A 27,117-nucleotide genomic window follows, 5' to 3' on the forward strand; every position below is an offset into this window, starting at 1 on the left:
CAAATTCTCTACTTTTGTTTCTCTGGGATGTCTTTATTTCACCTTCATTTCCTGCCCCCCAGCCCTTTTTTTTGTGATAAGATACATATAAAATTTACCATTTTAATCATTAAACATTTTTAAAAAGTTTTGTGCTCTCATGAGCCTTGGTCCTGCACATCTTTCTCCTCCTCAGCAGCAATCTCTTGTTTCCTGCTTAATTATTTTTTGGTTTTGCTTTTTGTTTTTGTTTTTTTGAGACAGAATCTTGCTCTGTCGCCCAGGCTGGAATTCAGTGGCGCGATCTCGACTCACTGCAATCTCTGCCTCCTGGGTTCAAGCAATTCTCGTGTCTCAGTCTCACCAGTAGCTGGGATTATAAGTATATGCCACCATGCCTGGCTAGTTTTTGTATTTTTAGCAGAGACAGGGTTTTGCCATGTTGGCCAGGCTGGTCTCAAACTCCTGGTCTCAAGTGATCTGCCTGCCTCAGCCTCCCAAAGTGCTGGCATTATAGGTGTGAGCCACTGTGCCTGGCCTCCTGCTTAATCATTTTTAAATTTTTTTTATTTTTTATTTTTTGAGATGGAGTTTTGCTCTTATTGCCCAGGCTAGAGTACGGCGGCGCAATCTCAGCTCACTACAACCTCCGCCTTCTGGTTTCAAGCGATTCTGCTGCCTCAGCCTCCCAAGTAGCTGGGATTACAGGTGCCCGCCACCACACCCAGCTAATTTTTTTGTATTTTTAGTAGAGACGGGGTTTCACCATGTTAATCATTTTTAAGTATACTGTTCAGTAGTATAAAGTATATTTGTATTGTTGTACCACCCTCACCACCATCTGTCTCCAGAACTTTTTATCTTGCAAAACTGAAATTCTGTACCCATTCAACAATAACTCCACGTTACTCCCTCCCTCAGCCCTTGGCAACCACTGTTTTACTTTCTATCTCTGAATTTGACTACCCTAGGTATTTCATACAAGTGAAGTAATATGGTATTTGTCCTTTTGTGGCTGGCTTATTTCACTTAGCATAGTGTTCTCAAGGTTTAGCCATGTTGTAGCATGTGTCAGAATTTCATTCCTTTTTAATACTGAATAAATTCCATTGTGTATACATATACCACATTTTATTTATTTGTTGATGGACCCTTGGGTTGCTTCTACCTTTTGGCTATTGTGAATAATGCTGCTATGAACGTGGATGTACAAATAACTCTTCAAGACCCTGGTTTCAATCCTTTTGGATGTATATTTTTGAAAGACAGCTTTGTCATATATAGGAATCTTTATTTTTTTTCTTTGAGCGCTTCAAATATGTTATCATTCATTGTTTCTGATGAGAGGTCAACTGTTTCTGTTATTGTGGTTCTTTTATAAGTGATGTTCTTTTGTAAATGAGGTTCTCTTATAAGTTTTCCTCTAGCTGCTTTCAATATTTTCTCTGTTTTTGACTTACAGCATTTTTACCATGGTGTATCTGTTTGTGGTTCTTTTTGTGTTTATCCTACTTGGAATTCATTGAGTTTCTTGATTGTATAGGTTATTGCTTTAAAAAAAAAATCTAGGAAGTTACTGGCCATCATTTGAATATTTTTTCTTCCTCTTTCTCATCTGCTTCCAGTACTCTCAGTATGCATATGTTAATGTGATTAATGGTGTGCCACATTTTGCTGAGATTCTGTTTATTTTTCTTCATTCTTTTTTCTTTTTCTTTTTCATTTGAATAATGTCTATTGAAGTATATTTGTCTCACTAAATTTTTCTTCTGCCAGTTCAAATATAGTGTTGAACCTTCTCTAGTGAATTTTAAACTTTAGTTATTCTACCTTTCAACTCCGGAATTTCCATTGTATTATATTTTATAATTTCTATGCCTTTATTGATATTCTCTATTTGGAGTAATATTGTTACGATACTTTCCTTTCCTTTTTTAATCACGCTTTTCTTTAATTCTGTGGACATATTTATAATGGTTACTCCAAAGTCTTCTTCTGTTAAATCTGATAACTGTTTGCTCTCACTTGCAGTTTCCCTTGTCTACGTCCCCCGTCATACCCCATCCTATCATAACCACAGAAAGTATGGTTCATACTTCCTTTTTTCTTTTCATGCTTCATATATATATGTGTGTCTGTATATATGTATATATGTGTATGTGTATATACACACGTGCGCACGCACGCACACACACACACACATATATATATATATATATATTTTTTTTTTTTTTGAGGTAGAGTCTCACTTTGTTGCCCAGGCTGGAGTTCAGTGGCGTGATCTCGGCTCACTGCAACCTCTGCCTCCTGGGTTCAAGTGATTCCGTGCCTCAGCCTCCCGAGTAGCTGGGATTACAGGCATCCACCACCATGCCTGGCTAATTTTTGTATTTTTAGTAGAGACGGGGTTTTGCCATATTGGCCAGGCTGGTCTCGAACTCCTGACCTCAGGTGATCTGCCCGCCTCAGCATCCCAAAGTGCTGGGATTACAGACATAAGCTACCATGTCCAGCCTGTATATATATATTTTTTGGTTGGAAACTGGACTTTTCAGATACTGTATTGTAGGAACTCTGGGTATTGGCTTCCCACCTCTGGAGCCTCTTGTTCTTATTTGTTTAGTGACTGCATAGATTATTTTAATGAAGTTGATTTCCCCTTGTCTTGGTTCATTTGTCTTGCTATAAAGGAATACCTGAGGCTGGATAATTTATAAAGAAAAAAGGTTTATTGGGCTCATGGTTTTGCAGGCTGTACAAGAAGCATGGCATCACTATCTGCTTCTGGCGAGGTCTTCAGGCTGCTTCCACTCATTGCATAAAGGGAAGGGGGAACCAGTGAGATCACATGGTGAGAGAGGAAGCGAGAGATGGGGGAAAGTGCCAGGCTCTTTTTAATAACCAGTTGTTGTGGGAACTAAGAGTAAGAACTCACTCATTCCTGCAAGAATGGCACCAAACCATTCAGGAGGGATATGCCACCCCCATGACTCAGACACCTTCCAATAAGGCCCCACCTCCAGTACTGGGGAACAAATTTCAACATGAGACTTGGTGGGGCCAAACAAACCACGTCAAAACCATTAACACCCTAACAGGGTTAAACCCCTTATGTTGCTCCTCAAGGAGGTACAGCTTTGGGTGTGCTTATTGTCAGCCTCAAATGATAGTGATATTGATAGGGCTCTCTTCCTAAACAGTTAGCAAATTTAACAGCTGTTGAACTCCACTGTTAGCTGATTGCTCTATTTAACAATGCCATGGAGCATAAAAATTGCTCTAAAAACTAATACAATTAAATTCTGGCTCCTTTAAATAGTTTCTAAAGTAAGCATTTGATATATATATATATATTTTTTTCTTTTGAGACGGAGTCTCGCTCTGTCACCCAAGGCTGGAGTGCAGTGGCACAATCTCGGCTCACTGCAACTTCCACCTCCCAGGTTCAAGTGATTCTCCTGCCTCAGCCTCCTCAGTAGCTGGGATTACAGGCATGCACCATGACACCCGGCTAATTTTTTATATTTTTGGTAGAGACGGGGTTTCACCATGTTGGCCAGGCTGGTCTTGAACTCCTGACCGTGTGATCCACCTGCCCCGGCCTCCCAAAGTGCTGGGATTACAGGTGTGAGCCACTGCGTCAGGTCTTTCCCCCAATTTTTTACTAAAAAAAAGTCAAACCTACAGAAAAGTTGAAAGAATAATACAGTGAATTCCCATATACCTTTCATCTAGATTGACCAAAGTGCTGGAATTACAGGCATGAGCCACCACGACTGGCCTTATAGATCTTAGTTTGGCATCAAGTGTAAGAATTCTTTACGTCGCCTTACATCCCAAAGATTTTCTCCTATTTTTCCTTTTTTTTTTTTTTTGAGTTGGAGTTTTGCTCTTGTTGCCCAGGCTGGAGTGCAATGGTGTGATCTTGGCTCACCGCAACCTCTGCCCCCCGGGTTCAAGCGATTCTCATGCCTCAGCCTCCCAAGTAGCTGGGATTACAGGCATGTGCCACCACGTCCAGCTAATTTTGTATTTTTAGTAGAGATGGGGCTTCTCCATGTTGGTCCGGCTGGTCTCAAACTCCTGACCTTAGGTGATCCGCCTGCCTTGGCCTCCCAAAGTGCTGGGATTACGACTGTGAGCCACCGTGCGTGGCCTTTTTCTAAATGTTTTATAGATGTATATCTTATGTTTAGTCCTTGAGTCATTTTGAGTTAATTTTTCTGTAGGGTGTGAGGTTCAGGTTCATCTTTTTGCCTATAGATGTGCAATGACTCTACACCCTTTAATGAGAGACATATCTTCCCCCGTTGAAGTGTTTTAACACCTTTGTCAGAAATCATTTGGGCATATTTGTGTGTGCTTCTTTCTTAGTTCTCTATTTGGTTGCATTGATCTATAGCTGCCCCTCTGTCAGTATCACAGTCTTGATTACTGTAGCTACGTAAGTCTTGAAACTGGATAGACTGATTCTTCCCACTTTTTCTTTTTCAAATTTGTTTTAGCTACTCTAGTTCCTTTGCATATTTCCGTATACATTTTTGTATGATCTTGTCTATATCTATGTAAAATTTTTCTGGGATTTTGGTAGTAATCATGTTATCCTGTGTAATAATTTGGATAAAATTGGCATCTTTACTACATTAAGTTTTCCAACCTATAAGCATGGTATATTTCACGCTATTTAAGTCTTCTTTGATTTCTTTTATCAGCGTTTTGTAGTTTTCAGCACACAAGTCCTGCACATTTTGTTAGATTTATATCTAAGTATTTCATTTTTTTCAGGCAATTAAAAACAGTATTTATTATGTTTTTAATTTTAGTACCCATGTGCTTATTGCTAGTACCTAGAGATACAATTTTTTTTTTTTAAAATAGAGATGTGGTCTCATTATGTTGCTCAGGCTGGAGCACAGCAGCTATTCACAGGCACAGTCATCGTGCATTACAGCCTCAAACTACTGACCTAAAACAATCCTCCTTTGTCCAGCTCAATTGATTTTTGTATGTTCATCATATATCCTGAATCCTAAAGACTTACTGAATTCACTTAGTAGTTTTAGTGTTTTTAAAATTAGGTTATTTTGCTTTTTTTTTTTTGAGACGGAGTCTCGCTCTCTCACCCAGGCTGGAGTGCGGTGGCTCAACACTGCAACCTCTGCCTCCGGGTTCAAGCGATTCTCCTGCCTCAGCCTCCTGAGTAGCTGGGACTACAGGTGTGCACCACCATGCCCAGCTAATTTTTATATTTTTTAGTAGAGATGGGGTTTCACCATGTTGGTCAGGCTGGTCTCAAACTCCTGACCTCGTGATCTGCCTGCCTCGGCCTCCCAAAGTGGTGGGATTACAGGCATGAGCCACTGCGCTTGGCTGCTTTGCATTTAAGAAAAGTCATGCTTTATTTTGTTTATTTTTTTTTGAGATGGAGTCTCACTCTGTCACCAGGCTGGAATGCAGTGGCACCCAGCTCACTGCAACCTCTGCCTCCCTTGTTCAAGCAATTCTCGTGCCTCAGCCTCCCAAGTAGCTGGGTCTACAGGTGCACGCCACCACATCCTGCTAATTTTTGTATTAGTGGAGACAGGGTTTCACTATGTTGACCATGCTGGTCTCAAACTCCTGACCTCAAGTTTTCTGCTCGCCTCAGCCTCCTAAAATGCTGGGATTACAGGTATGAGCCACTGTGCCTGGCCAAAATCATGCGTTTTTAAACTGACAGATAAAATTGTATTTATCATGTACAACATGATGTTTTGGAGTAATATACATTGTGCTAATTAACGTATGCATTACTTCACATAGTTATCATTTTTGTGGTGAGAACGCTTAACATCCACTCTTTTAGCATTTTCAAGAATACAATATATTAAGTATAGTTACCATGTTGTGCAATAGGTATCTTGAACTTATTCCTCCTAACTGAAATTTGGTATCCTTTGACCAGCGTCTCTCCACTGCCCCCCTACCCCTAGTTGCTTTACATTTTCTATGAGACAATCATGTCATCTGCAAACAGGAACAGTTTTATTTCTTCTTTGCCAATCTGCACGTCTTTCATTTCCCTTTCTTATCATTTTGCACAAGTTAGAACTTCAGGGCTATGTTAAATAAGAGCAATGAGAGTGAACATCCTTGCTTTGTTCCTGATCTTAGGGGAAAGCATTTAGTTTTTCACCATTAAGTATAGGTTAGCTGTAAGCTTTTGTAGTCTTTTGTAAGCTTCATCAAGTCAAGGAATTTCCCCTTTATTCTTATTTTTCTTATTAGAGTATCATGAATGGATATTGGATTTTGGCAAATGCTTTTTTCTGCATTGATTGATGTGATTATGTAGTTTTCCTCTTTAGTACGTTCATATAGTGGGTTACCTTGTTTTCAAATGTTGAACCAGCCTTGCGTTTCTGGAATAAGTCCCACTTGATCATGGTGTATAATTATTTTTATATGTTGCTTCTACTTGCTAATATTTTGTTAAGGAGTTTAAGGAGTTTTGTGTCTATACTCATGAAGGATATTGGTCTGCAGTTTATTTTTATTTTTTTTTTCTTTTCATTTTCTCCACCACCCTGCCTGGCTAATTTTTGTATTTTAGTAGAGACAGGGTTTTGCCATGTTGGCCAGGCTAGTCTCAAACTCCTGACCTCAGGTGATCCACCAACATCAGCCTCCCAAAGTGCTGAGATTACAGGTGTGAGCCACTGCACCTGGCCCAGTTTTCTTTTTTTATACTGCCCTTTTCCAGTGCTGCTTTTTTTTTTTTTCTGACTGTTCCTGCAGAGCAGAGCTACCCATAGACAGTGTGTCAAGAGTAGCTGTCCTTATACAGTTCTAGTATCAGAGTAACACCCACTTCATAAAATGAACTGGGAGATGTTCCCTTCTCTTCAGTTTTCTCAAAGATGCTATGTAGAGTTGGTGGTAATTCTTCATTAAACATTTGGTAGAATTCTTCAGTGAAACCATCTGGGCCCAGATACTTGCTTCTTGAGAGTTAAAAACATTTTTAAAATCCTTATTTTTCAAACAAAGTTCTATTTTTATGAAGATATTTTTCACAGTACATACATCTCTTTAGCTGCAAAATAATTTGTCATTGTTTTTATTTGTTAAGGAAGGGTATAATTACCTTATCTAATATTTATAAAATTTTAAGTTTAGTGTTTCTGTTTTAAGAGTGTTAAAATTACAAATTCAATTTTCTCAGTAGTTATCAGGCTATCCCAATTATCTATTTCATATTGGGTGAGTTGTGGTAATTTGTGTTTTTTCAGTAATTAGTCCATTTCATCTACATTGTCAAATTTATAATGTGTAGAGTTGTTTGTAATTATGCTTTCATTCTAATAACTGGTAATCCGTGTCTTCTTTCTTTTTTGTTTGTTAGCCTTGCTAGAGGTTTGTCAATTTTATTAATCTTTCGAAGAATCAGTACTTTGTTTCACTGATTTTCTTTATTGTGTTTCTGTTTTCAATTTTACTGATTTATTTTTATATTTTCTTTCTTTTGCTTGCTTTGGGTTTATTTTGCTCTTCATCTTCTGTGTTCTTGAGATGGGCGTGGAGACTATTGATTTGAAACTTTTTCTCTTTTCTAATGTAAACATATAGTGTTATAAATTTCCCTCTCAGCATTGCTTTAAACTATGTCCCACAAATTTTGATAGTCTTTTTTTTTTTTTGAGGCAGTCTCTGTCGCCCAGGCTGGCGTGCAGTGGCACAATCTTGGCTCACTGCAACCTCTGCTGCCTGTGTTCAAGCGATTCTCCTACCTCAGCCTCCCAGGTAGCTGGGACCACAGGCTCCCGCCACTGCGCTTGGCTAATTTTTGTAGTTTTTTAGTTGAGACGGGGTTTCACCATCTTGGCCAGGCTGGTCTCGAACTCCTGACCTCGTGATCCACCAGCCTCGGCCTCCCAAAGTGCTGGGATCACAGGCGTGAGCCACCGCACCCAGCCATATTCATTTTTAGTCAGTTTATCTCCCTTAAGAAAATTTTAAAAATACATTAAACAGTAAAAATGAATATCAGAAATGAATATCTTTGACCCATGGATGATTTTAGAAATGTGCTGTCCAGTTTTCAAGTATTTGGAGGCTTTTCTCGTTATCCTCCAGTTACTTCTTTCTAGTTTGATTCCAGTAGAGCACACTCTGTATGACTTCTATTCTTTGAAATGTGTTAAGTTTTTAAAAAGTGTTAGATATAATCCACATACCATATGTTTCACCCACTTAAAACGTACAATTCAATGGCCTTTTTTATATTTGTAGAGTTGCGCAAACATCACCACAATCAATTTTGGAACATTTTCATTATCCCAAAAAGAAATCCTACACTCTTTAGCTGTCACCTTCTCCCTCCCCATGCAGCTCTTCCACTGTCCATCCAAGCCTTCGGCAATCACTAATGAGCTTTGTTTTATGGCCCAGGGTAGGGTCTAAGGATATGTTCAGTGAATACTTGAAAAGAATGTTTATTTTGCTATTGTTGGGTAGAGTGTTCCGTAAATGTCTATTAGATCCTGTTGTTCAGTGGTGTTAAGTTCTTCTCAACTCCATGCTGATTTTTTTGTCTAGTTGTTCTATCAGTTGTTAAGAGAGGGTGTTGAATCTCCAAGCAGAATGATTGATTTGCCTGCTTTTCTTTCAGGATCTTTTCTTGATCCTTTTATTCCTGTCTCTTGAAATTTTCTTTTCTCTGAAGTCTATTTTATGTTATTAATATAGCCACTCCTTTCTTTTGATTAATGTTTTCATGATATATTTTATTCTTTTAATTGCAACCAACATATATTGGTATATTTAAAGCAGGTTTCTTTTTTGTTTTTCAACTGAGGTGGAGTTCTCACTCTGTCGTTCAGGCTGGAGTGGCGCAATCTTGGCCCACTGCTACCTCTGCTGCCCGGGTTCAAGCAGTTCTTGTGTCGCAGCCTCCTGAGTAGTTGGGACTACAGGCGTGTGCCACCACGCCTGGCTAATTTTTTTGTATTTTTAGTAGAGATGGGGTATTACCATGTTGTCCAGGCTGGTCTGGAACTCCTGACCTCGGGTGATCCACCCGCCTCGGCCTCCCGAAGTGCTGGGATTACAAGTGTGAGTCACTGCACTCAGCCCAAAGCAGGTTTCTTATAGCTATGTTTTTAAATTAACTCTGCTATCTCTGTCTTTTAATTGATATAATTAGATCATTTACATTTATGTAATTATTGATAAGTTAGGGCTTAAGTCTACCATTTTATTTATGTTTTTAAAAAATTTAGTTTGTCCTCCCCTTTTTTTCTCTTTTTTTCTTGTCTTCCTGTAGAGTATTTGAATATTTTTTAGAATTCCATTTCGATTTATCTAAATTGTTTTTGGTTATTATCTCTTTGCATAGTGTTGTTAGTGGTTGCTGTATTACATTATATGTATATATATACACACACACATATATACACATATATTTATATATACTTATGTGTGTGTGTGTATGTAACTTTTCACGGTGTTGTCATTTTACCACTTCAATGAAGTATAGAAACCTATACTTTCCCCATTTATAATTCTCTGCATACATTTAGTAGAAGCACTTCAGACAGGGTTATAATTTTTGCTTCAACCATCAATATAATTTAGAAGTCTTAAGAGGAGATAGAAATTTTATTGTAATTACATGTATTTTTGCTTACTATGTTATTTCTTTCTTCTTGATGTTTCTGGATTCCTTTCATCATTTTTTGGTCTGTTGCATGATCTTCCTTTTGCCATTCCTTTTGGGGAGATCTGCTGGCAACATATTCTCTTATTTTCCTTTATCTGAGAATGTCTTGATTTCCCATTGATTCTTGAAGGATATTTTTACTGAATCTAGAATTTTGTGTCGACACTTCTTTTCTTTCAGCACTTGAAAACCATTGTGTCATTTCCTTCTGGCTTCCTTAATTTCTGTAAGAAATCTGTTACTTGAATTGTTTTTCCCTCGTACATGAAGTGTTTCACTCACTGCTTTCAAGACTTTTTCTCTTTTCGTCTTTTCAGAAGTTTGACTGTGATGTATTTTGGTGTGGATTTTATTGGGCTTTTTATTTGGGGTTCAGCATTTCGAATCTATAGGTTTATGTCTCTTGCCAAATTTGGGAAGTTTTCAGCTATTATTTTTTGAATACTTTTCCAGCTGTGCCATCTTTGTCTCTTTCCTGGACCCTGATGACAAGAGTGTTAGATCTTTTATTTTAGTCTCAGAGGTCTTTGAGACTTTCTCCCTCACTCCTTCCCTCCCTCCTTCCCTTCCTTCCTTCCTTTCTCTTTTTCCATCATTCCTCCTGCTGCTCCTCTTTTTTCTTCTTTATTTTTTGGCCAGTCTATTTTCTTTCTGTTCTTCATATTGGGTAATTTCTATTATTTTCTGTTGAAGTTCACTGATTATTTTGTCTGCCCCCTCCATTCTATGTTGTCTGTCCATTCAATTTGGTTACTGTATTTTTCAATTCTAAAATTTCCATTAAAATATGTATCTATTTTTTTGAGATGGAGTTTTGCTCTTGTTGCCCAGGCTGGAGTGCAATGTGCAATGGCGGGATCTCGGCTCACCGCAGCCTCCGCCTCCTGAGTTCAAGCGATTCTCCTGCCTCGGCCTCCTGAGTAGCTAGGATTACAGGCATGTGCCACCATGACTGGCTAATTTTGTATTTTTAGTAGAGACGGGGTTTCTCCATGTTGGTCAGGCTGGTCTCAAACTCCTGACCTCAGGTGATCTGCCTGCCTCAGCCTCCCAAAGTGCAGGGATTACAGGCTGTGAGCCACTGCACTTGGCCAAAATATATATCTTTTATTTCTTTGCCAAGATTTTTTTTTCATTTGTTTCAAGCACATTTGTAGTTGTTTGTTGAGGCTTTTTTCTTTTTTTGCGGGGGGACGAAGTCTCGCTCTGTCGCCCAGGCTGGAGTGCGGTGGTGCGATCTCGGCTCACTGCTCCTCTTCCCAGGTTCATGCCATTCTCCTGCCTCAGGCTCCCGAATAGCTGGGACTACAGGTGCCCACCACCATGCCTTGCTATTTTTTTTTGTATTTTTAGTAGAGACGGGGTTTCACCGTGTTAGCCAGGATGGTCTCGATCTCCTGATCTTGTGATCCGCCTGCCTCGGCCTCCCAAAGTGCTTGGGTTACAGGCGTGAGCCACCGCGCCCAGCCTGTTGAGGCTTATGATATGTGCTTTAACATCCTTTCAGGTAGTTCTAATATCTGTGCTCTCTTAGTGCTAGTGTCTGTCAATTGTCTTTTCTCTTTCAGTTTGGGATCTTCCTGGCTCTTGGTATAAATGATCCTCAATGAAAACTTCAACGATTTGGGTGTTATGTTATCAGACTCTAGACCTTATTTAAACCTGTTTTGAACACCATTGTAGTAGAAGAAGGGGGACATCAGCTTGTTACTTCTAGATGGGGGTAAATATCCAGGCTTTCCGCTCTGCTTCCATTGACCCCCAATGGGGTGGGGGACCCCTGTTGCTGCTGGGTGGTTGTGGGTATTCTGGTTCCCTACTTGGCCTCCCTGATACCTCCCTGGCTGGGAGGGGTAGGAGTGCCTTGTGACTGCTTGCCACAGTGCTTTCACTGTCACCATGGGGGAAGAGGGAGGAAAGGTGGCCTCATTATCTCTGGGAAAAGGTTAAGTCACTGAATCTCCACTAGGCCTCCTCTGACATGACCCCAGCAGGGAGGGCCTCATCACTCCTGGGTGGGAGTGGAAGTCCAGGTTCCCCTGACACTGCTGGGGGGTGAGGGATGGGCTCCTTATTACTGCCATGCAGGGATAAAAGTCGCAGTCCTTACTCAGCCTTGGTGGGGGTGTTGGGTACCTTGGTACGTCCTCACAAGACTGGAAGTCTAGGCTCCCTGCTCAGTTATTGCTGGTAAATGGGCAGTTACTGTCTAAATGTGTTCCATCTCATTAGACTGTCTCCTTCCTGGTCCTTTGGCTAGAGAGGGCAGGCTTTTCTTGGGGCTTTTCAATCTGTGCCCCTTGGTGTTTTGAAGTTGCCTGCTTCTTCAGCTCCAAGTCTGAGATAATGAAGCAAAAAGAAGACCCAGTGAACCCATCACTGGGTTGTTCTGTGGGCCTCAAGGCACCTGGATAGTCTGCCTCCTCTTCCCCTTCCAGAACCTTCTTATATTTGTTTTATATCTAGTGTTGAGGGTTTTTATTACCACTTACTGGGAAGAACAGGGAAAAGTATGTCTGCTCTGTCCCTGGAGCTCAAGTCCACAACTTGCTTTTCGTTTGTTTTTAAATAATTAGTTTTGTTTTTAAATGAAACTGAGTTTTCTTTGGAGAGGCCAAGCAAGTTTCTTTGGAGAGGCCAAGCAAGTTGTCTGGTGGAGCGTCTCATGGTCAGAAGCTGTCCAGTTCTTCCCTTGTGATTAGCTTCAAACAGTTTTGGCGAGAAGCTGTGTGGGCGATGCTGTGTAGCTCCCCTATCACAAGGAGGCACATAGTGTCGTGGGGTCTGGCTGGGGGTCACAGGAAGCTTGATCACATCTTCCTTCCTGTATCTAATAAATTATCTGTGGTGTGAAACTCTGAGATCATGTGAGCATCCTCTTCCGAAGCAGCCTTTTACTCAGTGGTTTTAGCATGTCTAGGTGAATATATTAAGGTTTACAAAATGATAATTTTTCTAATTCTCTCATTTCCTTTACATTTATTAGCTGGTATTCTTCCATGAAGAAGAGCTTTATCCAAAGCCACATCCTTTTGTTCTCTTTTTAGTACCAATATGTATTTTAATTCATGTTTTATAATTCATTACTGTCATGTTTTTCTTGAAATTGTTCCACGTAGGGCAAAGTGAGCTCCTTCTGGTTCACTCTTAGGTCCATTTAACATGACTCTGTTAATCTTTGGGCAGTTCCTTGATTTCTGGGCAACATGGGATGTCCCAGACTCACCATGTTCATTTCATAGTCCACACCTAGAATCAGCTATTTCCCCAAGGAGCCCTGCTTCCTTTTAGTAAGGAATGGTATTTAGAAATGTAAATAAATTTCCAAGGGAGAAGAGTTTTCTAAGGGAAGATAAAGTATTGAATTATAGTAGTTAATCGTAGTCACAAGTGCTACTGTATTCTTGGTGACTTAGGCCCTCGTTTGAAGTTAGGGGGGTAGAGCTTCATGTGACAGTGATTTGTGTGCCTGTGTCTCCTCTACCTGGCTGACTTTCTTGGGAGCCAGGAGAGTATCTTTTCCATTTTTATATTCACAGTATTTAGCACTGTTTCTGGAACAGAGGAGGATTTAATAACTATTTGGACTTAAATTGTGCTAAACAGACTCCTAAGCTGTGCATCATAGAATCCAAGAATTTTTCTAATGTTCGGCCTGTGTGGAGAAGAGTAAGGATCTTCTCCACACAGTGGAGAACATTTCTCACAGTGGAAATGTTCATAGGCCCCGGGCAGATTATTCAGTGTTTCAGAACTTGTTTCTCTTGCTGAATGGGAAGCATTTTATTGGCTTCAGCATGCTAAAAAAAAAGGCCATAACAAGATCTGAGGCTGTTCTTACAAGGTAGTGGTAAAGTATGGGTATGGGATTCAGTTTGAACATTTAGAGAAGGTGACTTTCTAAGCTGTATATAGCTCACCCTAGAGGTGAATGGTACTGGTTTTCAGCCTCTACTTGGGAGATGTGTGTTTCTTCTTTGCTGACTCTGCTACTATATAGTTTTATGACCTTTAAGTCAGTCAGTTGCTCAATTTCTTTTCCTTATTTTCATCTGGAAAAGAGCGTGATGGTGTTTTGAATTAAGACATAATAAGAAAAACATATAAAACCCTTTGATATGTAGCAATAAAATGAAAGAAGATGTATTATAAGCACAGAACTTGGCCATTATGAGTAGCAACAAAGGAAGCCTAGCGTCAGGTCCTAGGGTTTGTTTTTATTTGAAGGAGCTGTATGTGGCATTTTAATAAGAGTTCCAAATGAAAGGGTAGTTTCAGGCTGAGTCTAGCTTTGAGACTATAATGATAATGGGACTGTAAAGTTACACTAAAGTGGGTTTAGGCAGAAGGCACATGAAAAGTACATTTATTTATAACCGCATTTTGAGTGAAGGGATAGAACCTAAAAGGAAAGACTAAAATATTGAACATGGTATTTATCAAGTAAAGGGTGTGCTCACGCACATGCGTGCATGTGTGCTGTGTGTGTTTATGATGAATAAGAACTCTTTTATTCCATCACCATTTGTTTAAACATGAAGTTTAAAGAAATGCTTTATTTCCTGAATTTTCTTTTTCCAAAAAGTAATTCTTGCTTGGGGTAAAAATTACAAGCAGTATAGATATACAACTTAGTAAAACATCTCAATATTCTGCTGATAGTTTTGTTTCTGTTCTTTCAGGTGTTTTCTGTGCATACACTAGATTTTTTTTTTCCAGAAATTAGCTCATACTGACTATCATAAGCCCATCCTGCTGCTGCTTGAGTTTGTTTTCACGTAACACACAGCTTTTTATGTCCATCTGTGGACATCCATATCACTCTTTTTGATGGTTGAATTCCTTGTATGTACCCTCATGTACCCAGTATCCTATTGAGAGACATATGGATTATTTCTTGTTTTTTGCTATTATAAACAATGCTGCAGTAAATACCATTTTGTGTGTATATCTGCTGTCTCATGTACTTTGGATTGATATCTAGGAGTGGAATTACTGAAACAAAAGTTGTGGATATTTATGTTTTGCCAGTTGTTCTAAAGAGTTGGTTAATTTGCAGGGCTGAGGATTCCTCATCTCAGATGACATAAGGTTCTTGTTATACTCTCTAAGTGCCCTGAGTTTCTCTCTCACATATGGTGGCTGTAATCAGTGGGCATTACAGGTGCCTTTGAGATGGTGTGACCCTTCCAGGGACATCTGTATCCCACAGAATGTCTAAGTTGGTACATCCTAGCTCTCAGCACATTCCTCCTACTGAGCCCAGACTTGGCAGGGTTGGCCAGGTGTGTGCTCATAGTTTGTGGTTTGAGACTGTGGCAGTTTTTCCTGCTTTATCTGAGATGATGCTTTTCTACCCTGTTTATCAGTAGTGTTTTTTGGACTGGGTGGGGGGGGTCACAGGTGAGGTGATGCAAAATAACTCCTACTCTTATTTTCAACTGGAAACTAATTTATATCTTATTTTGTTGTATCTGGCTTTTCCTCCCCTCCGTTAATTGGAAGATATGCTTATCTTTCTCAGTTTTTCGACTTGAGAAAGAAATCTTTTGGTTATACCTTTCTAAAAAAAAAACCATTAGCATAGTAATATTACTTCACACTTCCTGTACCTTAATCTCCAGTTTTTGTGACGCTTTGAGAATTCTTTTTTAAAAATTTAAGTTTTAATTTTTTTAGAGACAGTTTCTTGCCATGTTGCCTAGGCTGAGTCTTGAACTCTGGTCTCAAGTGATCCTCCCACCTCAGCCTCCTGAGTAGCTGGGATTGCAGATTTGAGCCACAGTGCCTGGCAGAGTTTCTGTTATTATTATCAAATTAATATTATTTTTACATTGTTAATTTTTTCTTTCTTGGCTTCTTAAAATTATATTTAATTTTCTATCCATAGTTAACCCAGACCATGAGATTTAATTCTATTTAGATTTAATTCTGTGCCTAACTGGAACTGGTACTACTGCTAGTTCATTCATTGATAACATTGAATACTCTGAACTATGCCCTGTTCTATGTCCTAGGGATAAAGAAATGAATAAATAGACAGAAATCCCTGCCCCTCTGGAGTTTACGTACTAGAGGGGGTGGCAAACAATGTAATAAATGAGTAAGTCTTACAATACGTTAGAAGAGAACAAGTGCTAAATTGTAAGAATAAAAGTGGAATAGGGTGAGTGAGGTCCGTGGGGTCAAGGGGAGTACGTAGAATTTAAATAGGGTAGTCAGGGAGGGCCCCATTGAGATGCTGACATTTGAGCAATGACCTAGAGTAGGTAAGGGAGTTAACTCACTGCAGGTGGAGGAGGCGGCCAGAGCCAAGACTCAAGGAGTCGCCTTCCTGATGTATAGGAGGGGCAGTGAGGAGGCCAGGGCTGCTAGGGTATGCAGGAGACACGTCACAAGGACCCAGAGGGCACGTGGGGTGGGGGTTGGGAAGGGCTTTGTAGACCAGTGCGTGCTGGAGGGCTCTGACTTGGGTGTTGTTGTGGTCACTCTGCTATGCTGAGAGCAGACTCCAGGGGACAAGACTGGGAGGAGGGAAAGGTGCTGACTATTGCAGGAAAGCCAGGCGAGAGATGTTGGTAGATGGGACCAGGCTGATTTGAAGCTATGAAGTTCCCATTAATGAGCACATTAAGTACATTTAACTTTCAGTGGGCTGGATTAGGACTACATTTTTCTTGAGGATTCTTGAGTGTGAGAATGCTTGTGTTCTTTCATGTTGTAAATGCTTGTGTTCTTTCATGTCTTTCATGGGTTTTGCAGCCTTTAAATAATGTGTGACATTCTAACTTGGTAAAGATGTGTTGGGTCACTTCTCTCCCTTCTGGCTCAGTAGGCAGCATTCTTTTGTCTTCAGACTCCAGTGTTCTGGAGAAGACTGCAGATGGTCTGCCTTTTTCCGCATTATGGGCCACCCACTTCTTTCTCTGTGTTGGTAGAATCACCAGCCTTGCTAGATGTGTCTTGTGCTGGTTGGACTCTACTGATTTTTCTCGGCATATGCTAAACCCTTTCAAGCTATAGATTCAGTTACTCAATTTCAGGAAAGTTTTCCGGTATTATATCTTAAATTTTCTTTTTCTGTGCCATTTGTTTTGTTCTGTTCAAAATTAGCAGTTGTGTGTCTGTTGGATCTTTATCTCTCGTATCTAACTTTTTTTTTTGAGATGGAGCCTCACTCTGTCACCCAGGCTGGAGTGCAGTGGCGTGATCTCGGCTCACTGCAAGCTCCGTCTCCCAGGTTCACGCCATTCTCCTGCCTCAGTCTCCTGAGTAGTTGGGACTACAGGTGCCCGCCACCATGCCTGGCTAATTTTTTGTATTTTTAGTAGAGATGGGGTTTCACCGTGTTAGCCAGGATGGTCTCGATCTCCTGACCCTGTGGTCCCCCCGCCTCAGCCTCTAACATCTTTTTAATCACTTTTATGGATTTCCTATATTCCATTTCCCCAAATGAATCTCCGCTTTCACTGACTTCTTCAGCAATTCCACTTCACTTCTTACCCTTCTTCACATAATGTTCATCAGATAATGGTGTTAGTGCTTTTCTCCATTGGTGTCCTTGACTCATCCGTTACCTTCCTTCAGTAAGGAGCAGGGCCCTCAGAGAAGGATATTCCTTGCTTTAACCTCTCACTAAGCTGAGATAAATTTGAATACGGCTCAAGATCTAGAGAAGTGAGTCTTTTTTTTTTTTTTTTGAGACAGAGTCTTGCTCTGTCACCCAGGCTGGAGTGCAGTGGTGTGATCTCGGCTCACTGCAAGCTCCGCTTCCTGGGTTCATGCCATTCTCCTGCCTCAGCTTCCCAAGTAGCTGGGACTACAGGCACCTGCCACCACGCCCGGCTAATTTTTTGTATTTTTAGTAGAGACTGGGTTTCACTGTGTTAGCCAGGATGGTCTCAATCTCCTGACCTCGTGATCTGTCCGCCTTGGCCTCCCAAAGTGCTGAGATTACAGGCGTGAGCCACTGCGCCCAGCCGAGAAGTGAGTCTTGATTCTTGTCATCTTCCCTCGATTTTGTTCAGCAAATTCCTGTCTCAGAAATAGCCCTTGTGTTTGTTGCTCAGGGTTGAGGCCATTCTCTACTTTCATTATAGGTTGAATTTCCTTCTCTGTTTTGATTTTAACAGAAGGGGAGAGTAGATATTTTTTCTTTTGTAAGAATTCCCAGGGCCGGGCGCGGTGGCTCACGCCTGTAATCCCAGCACTTTGGAGCCTGAGGTGGGTGGATTGCTTGAGCCCAGGAGTTTGACATTAGCCTGGGCAACATAGTGAGACCCTGTATATACAAAAATACAAAAATTAGCATGATGGCACGTGCCTGTAGTCCCAGCTACTCAGGAGGCTGAGGTGGGAGAATTGCTTGAACCCAGGATGTTGAGGCTGCAGTCAGCTGAGATCATACCATGGCATTCCAGCCTGGGTGACAGAGTGAGACCCTGTATCAGAAAAGAAAAAAAAAAAAAATTCCCAGACATATCGCTTAAAAATTGTCTTTTGTGAAAAATAATATATTACAGTATATAAAATTCAACATGTTTAACAGGGGGAAGGAGGGAAAAGAAGATTATCTTCTGCCCCTGTCCCTTAGCTCCCAGTTCCCAGCCCCAGGAAGCACAACCATATAGAACACATTCCTAGAGTGGAATTGCTTTGTCAAAGGATATATGCATTTGTACATTTGATAGACGCTGCCAAATTGCTTTCCATAGAAGCCATCCGTATATATATGCTATCAGCAAAAAATGAGAGTGCCAGTCTTCTCACATTCTCACCAACATGATGACGTTCGGAGCTTTTCAAATTTTTGCCATTCTAATAGGTAAAATAGATTTGAAAGTTTTATTTTGCATTTCCTGTTAATACAGGTGGTTGAGGAGCCAGGTGCGGTGGGGCACACCTGTAGTCCTGGTACTATCATTTGAGCCCAGGAGTTTGAGCCTAACCTGGGCAACATCGTGAGACCCTGTCTCTCAAAAAATAAATAAGTAAAAGTCAGTCTGAGCACTTATGTGCCGAAGAGCCATTTGTATTCTCCGTGAACTACCTGTTCATTACCTGTCACATTTTTATTTTGGGTTAGTGGTGGTTTTTTTGTTGGGTTTATATAGGTACTCTTTATGTGTAGGAAAATTAACTCTGTCTGGATATGAGTCAAGTTTTGTTTTCCCAGTTCATTCAGCTATGATTATTTAGCTGTGTTTGTGCTATGTTTTAGGCATGTAGAAAGATTTGGTTTGTATGTAGGTGATTTTCTCTTTTATAACTTCAGGGTTTTTATATTATAGGCATTCCCCATCCTAAGAGTCCGAGGATTCTACGGTGTTTTCTTCTGCTAATTATACTATTTTCATTTTTTTCTTTTCTTTTTTTATTTTTATTTATTTATTTATTTTTTTGAGTTGAAGTTTTGCTCTTGTTGCCCAGGCTGGAGTGCAATATCTCAGCTCACCGCAACCTGTGCCTCCCAGATTAAAGCTATTCTCCTGCCTCAGCCTCCCAAGTAGCTGGGATTACAGGCATGTGCCACCATGCCTGGCTAATTTTGTATTTTTAGTAGAGATGGGGTTTCTCCATGTTGCTCAGGCTGGTCTCGAACTCCCGATCTCAGGTGATCTGCCCACCTTGGCCTCCCAAAGTGCTGGGATTACAGGTGTGAGCCACCGCCCCTGGCCAATTTTTTTCTTTTAAATATTTGGTGCTCCTCACCAACATGGCGCATGTATACCTATGTAATAAACCTGCATGTTGTGCACACGTACCCTAGAACTTAAAAGTATAATTAAAATAAATAAATATTTGGTGCTCCTTCAGTTACTCCTGGTGTTAGGAGTAAGGTAGGGTGCCCAACTGTGTTTTTCCAGATGCCTATCCTGCTGTCTGAACACCATTTGTTGGTTCCTTTGGAATACTAGCTTTATCGTATATTAAATTCCTGTATATGTTTGAACCTAATTCTTGGTCTAGTCCATGTCTGTTTGTCTATTCATGTACCAATATCAAACCTTTTAAAATTTAGGCTTAAAATATTTTTTAAAATGCAAATTCAATAAAATCATTTTGGAGAGAAGTCTTATTGGAATATTTCAGTAGTTCCTTCTTGTAGATCATTCTTCTGAGCACAATCTGCTATTCATTGTTAGGGCATGTGTTTAGTTACCTACTTTGAATTGATTTTGCTGAAAGAAGTAAGGATTCTTGGGTGGTCTTTCTATATTCTCCTACCCTGGCTCCTTGGTAATGTGGAAAATGAATTTTCAGGTAAAATTGTCAGAGGACAGTAGGATGGTTTTTGTTCTGGAGTATATTAACATGAACTGGCCCCACTTAGGCTCACATTTGATAACTTCATCTTAGTAAGCATCCTCCTTTGGTTAAATAAACTGGCTGTGGATATTCTCCAGGGAAAAAGTTACTACTAATTCTTAGAAAACTAATGCATACATGAGCTGGTAAAGAGGAACTTCTTAAAGCACAATTTTAGAGTTATAGAAGCATATATTTGTTGTTATGATCTTGCAAGTTTGCTAACTGCTTTATTGAAAATAGCGTGCATGGAAAAACATAGCATAGTAGGTCCCAAATAAGCACTTGGTTCTTTCTTTCTTTTTTTTTTTTTTTCCTTCAGACAGAGTCTTGCTTTGTTACTCAGGCTGGAGTGCAGTGGTGCAATCTTGGCCCACTGCAACCTCTGCCTCCTGGGTTCAAGCAATTCTCCTGCCTCAGCCTCCTGAGTAGCTGGGGTTACAGGGACCTGCCACCATGCCTGGATAATTTCTGTATTTTTAGTAGAGACAGGTTTCACCATGTTGGCCAGGCTGGTCTTGAACTCTTGACCTCAAGTGATCTGCCCGCCTCGGCCTCCCAGAGTGCTAGGATTATAGGTGTGAGCCACTGTGCCCAGCTAGCACTTGGTTATTTCTTTAAAAAATCATATTTAAATTCTGTCCTGAATTTGTTATATGCTTTCTTTTAAAATGTATGTTTAGGTAAACATCTGTTTTAGGGCTTTTTCTTCCTTTGAATTTTTTTCCTTTATTTGTTCATTCAGCAAATATTTATTAATTACTTGCTCTGTGCTAGACAGCGTTTTAGGTACTGATATTCAGTAGACAAGGATCTTGCTTTTATTGAGTTTATAATCTAGTGGGGGAGATCAGCAATAAATAAGAAGTTGTCAGGATGTGATTAGTTTTATGGAGAAAATCAAGTAGGGTGGGGTGAAAGTGACTCACTTTGGGGGCAGCATCCAGTAGCATTAGTTACCTTTTATTAGAAAGGCAGCATGGGAAAATAGAAGCATGGACTTCAGAGTTTGATACGCTCCTGTACAAATCTCAGATTTTCTACATGCAGGTTGTGTGGCCCTGAGCAAATTACCTAACCTCTCTGACCGCCATTTCTCCAACTGTCCAAAGGGGAGAAAAGAATACCTGACTCATAGTGGGTTTATTAAGGATTAAATGTGACAACTTCAACAAAAAAACCCTAGAAGAATGTTTGACCTGTAATAGTCACTTTATAAATAGCAGCTAAAATATTATCACTTCATCACTTTATTCATTAAAAGTTTTTAAGAAGTTTCTCCATTATTTCATTAGTTTTAATATCATGTGCCTAATAAGATGGTAGGTTTTAACAAAAGCACCCTTAAATAGCCATTTGTGCCAAATGTCACCATGGTAACTGCCAAAATGGGGGAACTGCTGGTATTACTGTATTCATTTCCATGAATTGTCATAGTTTAATGTTCATCTACAGTTGGTCATGTTTTGTTGAGGTCATAACAGAAAAGGAACTACATTTGTATTGAACATTGTATTAGAACAAATTTTAATACCTCTCAAAGGTCATACATCAAAGAATCTAGACCAAAAACCAGAGTTCTAGCTCAGAAACACCAGCACTACCACTGTTTTATCTGTCCCACATTGAGGAATATGACAGACTCTGGTTCAAAGATACCTTAACGCTTTATCCATACTACTAGAGGCCCAGGCTGAGATTCTCCTAGACCACAGGCTGGGAGCAGTGACATCTCCAAGATACCAAGTCTGTCAGGGTCACTGATGGAGATTTCCCTAGAGGAGGTTCTCAGGCCTAACTGAAGGCATCACTTCTTAGATACGTGGCCCAATCAAACACTATCCAAGGAAGGAGCATGGACTCTACAGAGGTTTGGGAACAGGGTAGCAGATATGCCAGAATGCTGAAACCTGGAACAGGCCAGGAAGACAAAACAGCAGTCTGCATATAGCAAAAAGAGAAGGTAGGAAGGTACAGGTAACAGCAAAATGGATTTGAGATGAGAATCTCAATGTGAGGTCACATCTATATTCCTAACACACACAGTTTGTTACCTATCCGTTTGCCCTAGAGACAGGGCCACACTAAATAGCACCCATTCTTTCTTATTTTTCTTATCCCTCAAACAAAGAAGGGTCCCTCTCTTGGCCCCAAGTCAGTGGGTAAGGGATTCTGCCAAGACCTTTGTCAACTATCCCCTATCATTTATGTTTTTTACTTCTCCCTGCCTACTGATTTATTCTCCCTCTACCTCAAAACATGCTTATATGCTTCCTTTCTTTAAAAAGAATTCCACCGAAATTTCCTACTCTGACCTCTAACTCAGTAGTTAAAGTTCCTTTCATGGCTCACTTTTCAGGGGGAATCTGACTCCACTTCTTTTACCTTTCAATTCCTCCTTAATTCTGTGATCTCCTTAATTCTGTGATCTTCCTCTATTCTTGCTAAAGTCATGACCATCTACGGGTATGTTCATTGCCTGTTGGACATTTGAATGTCTCAGGCATTTCAAGTTCAGCATTAATTGAACCCACTATCCACTTCCACAGTGTGATGATTTTTAAATATATCCACAAATTCTTTGACACTTCTTATTTCAAGAGGTGGAGCTTAGTTCCCTTTCTAACTAATGGAATAAGGCAGAAGTGAGAGTGTTAGGAGTAGGAGTAGGAAGAACACTGTGGCTTCCTCCTTGCTCTCTCTCTCAGATCACTCGTGCTGAGAGAAGCCAACTGCCAGATGGGGAGGATGTTCCAGCAATGCTATAGAGAGGCTCACTTGGCAATGAATTGAGATCTCCTGCCAACAACCAGCACTGCCTTGTCAGGCAGGTGAGTGAACTCCTTGGAAGTGGACCCTCCGGCCCCAGTTGAGCCTTCAGATGATGCACCCCCAGCTGACATCTTGATTGCAACCTCTTGAGAAACTCTGAGCCAGAACCAGCCAGCTAAGCCTATCTTAGATTCCTGGCCCACAGAAACTGGGAGATAAGCCTTTGTGTTTTAAGCTGCTAAATCGTTGTCAGTGATTTGCTACACATCAGTATATAACCAATACACATGGCAAACCTTCCGTATTCCCAGTCGTAGGGAAAGCAAGGAAACAACTCCTTCCTCTCCAAGATATCACTGGTGATCAGGTCCTGTTATTTTCATCTAGGTATCTCTTGATTCAGCCTGTTCTGATTTTCCTAGTCACTCTGTCAGTTTATTATTTATCATCTAGACTGTTTCAGTTGCCTCTTAACAAGTTTCTTGCCTCCAGCTTCACTCCCTTTTAATCTATTCCCCATACTGCCATAAAAAATCATTCTAAAATGTGAATTTGAGCATCTTTCTTCTTTGATTGAATTGTCCCCATTGACTAGAGTTAATCAAGCCCAGTCATCTTAAGCAATGCAGGCAAAGCTGTTTGAGGTTTCATCCCACCATGCTTTCCAGCTCCTGTCTCTCCTGCAGCAGGGTGTTCAGCCATCAAAAATAGCCGGTGGGTCCCAGAATCTCCCATGGCTTTTCTTCTTTCTGTGATTTGGTGTGTGCAGTTCTCTCTAGTTTTGGAAGGCTTTCACCAACTGTTTGACGCTTTCTCTATTTTCTGAAAGTTAGGCATTCCTCCTTTCTTCTGCAGTCCCCAGTGGATACCTGTGTAATTGCTGTGATCACATCACTGTCATTGTTTGTCTCTCAATGTCTGTTTTTCAGTTAGACCAAGAATCCCACTAGATGAGGGTCGATGCTCTGTTCATCTCTTTTTTGTTGTTGTTCTTGCGTATCCGATCTTTTAAAGTGTTTGATATTCTTTTTCTTTTTTGCGGGGGGTGGTGTCTTGCTCTGTCATCTGGGCTGGAGTACAGTGGCGCAATCACGGCTCACTGCAGCCTTGACCTCCTGGGGTCAAGCAAGCCTCCCACCTCAGCCTCCCTAGGAGTGCACCTCCACAGCTGGCTAATTTTTGTATTTTCTGTAGAGACAGGGTTTCACCATGTTACCCAGATTAGTCTCGAACTCCTGGGCTTGATATTCTTTTTTTATTTTACTGTGGTAAGAACACTTAACCACATTTGTGGCTCTACTACATTTGTTAATCTACCCTCAACAAATTTTTAAGTGTACAATACATTATTGTTGACTCTAGGTACAGTGTTGTACAGCTGATCTTGAGAGCTTATTCATCTTACTTAACTGCAACGTTATGTTCGTTGATTAGTAACTCCCCATTTCCCGCCCTGCAGCTCCAGGTAACCTCCATTGTACTCTTTGATTCTATGAATTTGTCTATTTTTTGGTATCTCATATAAGTGGAGTCGTGCAGTATTTGTCTTTCTATGACTGCCTTATTTCATTAGCAAAATGTCCTCAAGATTCATCCATGCTGTTGCATGTTATAGAATTTCCTTTCTTTTTAGAGGCTGAATAGTACTCCATGGTATGTATATACCACATATTGTCTACCCCTTCATCCACTGATGGGCATTTAGTTGTTTCCACATCTTGGTTTTACTCTTTGAGGAACCTGCATACTCTTTTCCACAGCAGCTGCTCCATTTTACATTCTCATAAACAGTGCACAAAAGTTCCAGTTTCTCTACATCCTCACCAATACTTGCTGTCTTTTGATTTTTTGGTAATAGTCATCCTGACAATGTGCATTCTGTTCATTTTAAGTCTCTGGCAACTAATGGGATATTTGAACAGGGTGTCTGAAACTTTTAGTCTAGCAGATAGGGAATTTCACATTAGCAGAGTCAGAATATAAAAATGTAACTTTATCTCTCTATACATGATCATAACTTCACTCTCTAGCCATTGTTTTTCGCTAAAGGCAGTGAAGAGTCTTTGGGGATGAGGGTTCTGGCGCCGTCACTGATGCTTTCATTGGCCATGAAGGCTTTGCTGGTTGTTGGTGCCATCCATTCCTCTGTGTTCCCTTCTCTCTTTATGTTAGTCCACTGGGCCCCCTCCTTTCTGACTGTGAGAGTTCTCCAGACTTGCAGGCTTGTGCTCAGCTGTTTCAGTGCCTCTCTGGGGCATGCACCCTGGGAAGTGCTATGTGGGTCTCAGACCCACCCTCCTGGTGCAGGGGCCTGCTTAGGGCTGAGCCTCTTTAGGAGGACTGCACTCTGGGAAGAACCAATGATGTGTCTGGGATTTCTGTTAGCTAGATCTCTCATAAATTCCAAGTCTTAGTTTGGGATGGAAAGAGGTAGAGGATCTGGACTTTTCAGAGACTTAGTAGCATCTTTAAAAGAAAAATACTTAGTTCTTCCAGTAGGAAAGCTGTGGGTTCCAAGAGATATCTGCTGTGCATTTATGGGCCTATTTTAGAGCAGAATACCAAAATATTCACCATAATTTAAAAAATAAATATTAAATAATTACAAAATTGGTACAGCCTGCCAGGAGCTCAGTGTGCAATGGTGACATCCAGCCTGTGAGGGCACCTGGTGCGGCTTGGGAGCCCGCAGAAGCCTGCACTGAAGCCCAGCAAACCCCTCATCCTAGCTAACTGCAGCAAGGACTGGCGTCCGGAGAAGGGCGAGGCCGCTTGTATCATGGAGTGTCAGCTTGCTGGAAGCCGAATGAATTCCGCAATGATACGTGCAGAAAAGAGATCCAGGGCTTTTTCGATTGTGCTTCAAGGGCTTAGGAAGCCTAAAAAATGAGATCAATACAGGAGACCCTGGGAGAGTCTGGGAGTTTACCTCCCAATAAATTGAGTAAGTTGTCACAGAGGTTTCCTAAGATACCTCACCTAAGCTTAAAATGGAAAAGCATTTTCAATGATTTCTGGACTATAGCTTCTGACAATTATGCAGAGGCATTTTATAGACGTTTGCATTGCTGTGACCTCTTTGAAGGATAAGATGAGGAAAAACACTTTTTCTAACCTTTGGAATCAATACTATGGGTAGAAGTTATGTTTTATCTTGAAATAAAATCCTCTGAAGAGAAAAAAATAAAAAATTAATTATACTTGTTTTATATTTATAGGAGAGATCACATTGTTTGTGATCTTCGATAGTATCTATAGCCCAGGACAAATTTCCAGAGCCCTTCCATTTCTTTTCTTATTCTGTTTCCATTGAAATAGAAAGCCGAAACCAGAATTAGAGGTCATCAGGAATGATGATGAGTGTTTTTGCTCTAACTGATCAATCTGGATATGCATTCAGATTAAATATGGATGTAGAGATTATAGTGAAATTTTTTTACTGAAGGCCACTTTCAGCATTCTTTCAGCTGCTGAGTTAACAAGCATATCAAACTAAAAAACAGAAAGGTTGGCTGGGTGCGGTGGCTCATGCCTGTAATCCCAGCACTTTGGGAGGCCGAGGCAGGTGGATCACGAGGTCAGGAGATCGAGACCATCCTGGCTAACACGGTGAAACCCCATCTCTACTAAAAATGCAAAAAAGTAGCCGGGCGTGGTGGCGGGCGCCTATAGTCCCAGCTACTCGGGAGGCTGAGGCAGGAGAATGGCGTGAACCCGGGAGGCAGAGCTTGCAGTGAGCCGAGATCACGCCACTGCACTCCAGCCTGGGCAACAGAGTGAGACTCCATCTCAAAACAAACAAACAGCAACAACAACAAAAAAAACAGGAAGGTTAAGTGTTTTTTGTTTGTTTTTGTTTTTGAGACAGGGTCTCTCTCTGTCACTCAGGCTGTGGTGCAGCATGACCACGGCTCACTGCAGCCTTGATCTCCTGGGCTCAAGCAATCCTCCTACTTCAACTTCCAGAGTAGCTGGGATTACAAGCATTTGCCACCATGCCTGGTTAATTAATTTTTTTTTTTTTTTTTTTTTTTTTTTTTTTTTTTTTTGGTAGAGACAGTTTTGCTATGTTGCTCAGGCTGGTCTTGAGCTCCTGGCCTCAAGTGATCCACCTGCCTTGGCCTCCCAAAGTGCTGAGATTACAGATGTGAGCCACCACACCCAGTCCAAGTGTTTCTATTTAGTTGATAATGGTGAGTAGATTCCTAATCCACTCTTTGATTGCATTTGATTCTGGAAAATGTTTCTTTATATCATTTTGCAGCATTTCAGTGTAGTTTTTAAATATGCCAATCATGTATCAAAAAATATATTTCTTTAATTTGTGAAGAAAACTGTCAACTCTCGGGGAAGTCAAA

The 27,117-nt window shown here is 40.6% G+C and overlaps 1 protein-coding gene and 1 pseudogene across 17 annotated transcripts in view; both read left to right on the forward strand.

Moving 5' to 3' along the window:
- Positions 1-27,117, forward strand: part of SPECC1 (sperm antigen with calponin homology and coiled-coil domains 1) — a 310,582-nt gene that overhangs the window by 21,474 nt on the left and 261,991 nt on the right. For 4 of the 17 annotated variants that reach the window (XM_054670412.2, XM_016930823.4, XM_054670411.2 and 1 more), the window contains exon 3: positions 26,814-26,952. The exons of the other annotated variants lie outside the window; for them this stretch is intronic. In XM_054670412.2, coding sequence (XP_054526387.1) covers positions 26,950-26,952 — 3 coding nt within the window. In that variant the 5' untranslated portion in view covers positions 26,814-26,949. The remainder of the gene's footprint in view (positions 1-26,813; positions 26,953-27,117) is intronic. 17 annotated transcript variants of the gene reach the window in all.
- LOC134808881 (small ribosomal subunit protein mS37-like) lies at positions 25,319-25,929 on the forward strand (annotated as a pseudogene).

Source organism: Pan troglodytes, chromosome 19, assembly GCF_028858775.2.
Source record: "Pan troglodytes isolate AG18354 chromosome 19, NHGRI_mPanTro3-v2.0_pri, whole genome shotgun sequence".
Taxonomy (NCBI): domain Eukaryota; kingdom Metazoa; phylum Chordata; class Mammalia; order Primates; family Hominidae; genus Pan; species Pan troglodytes.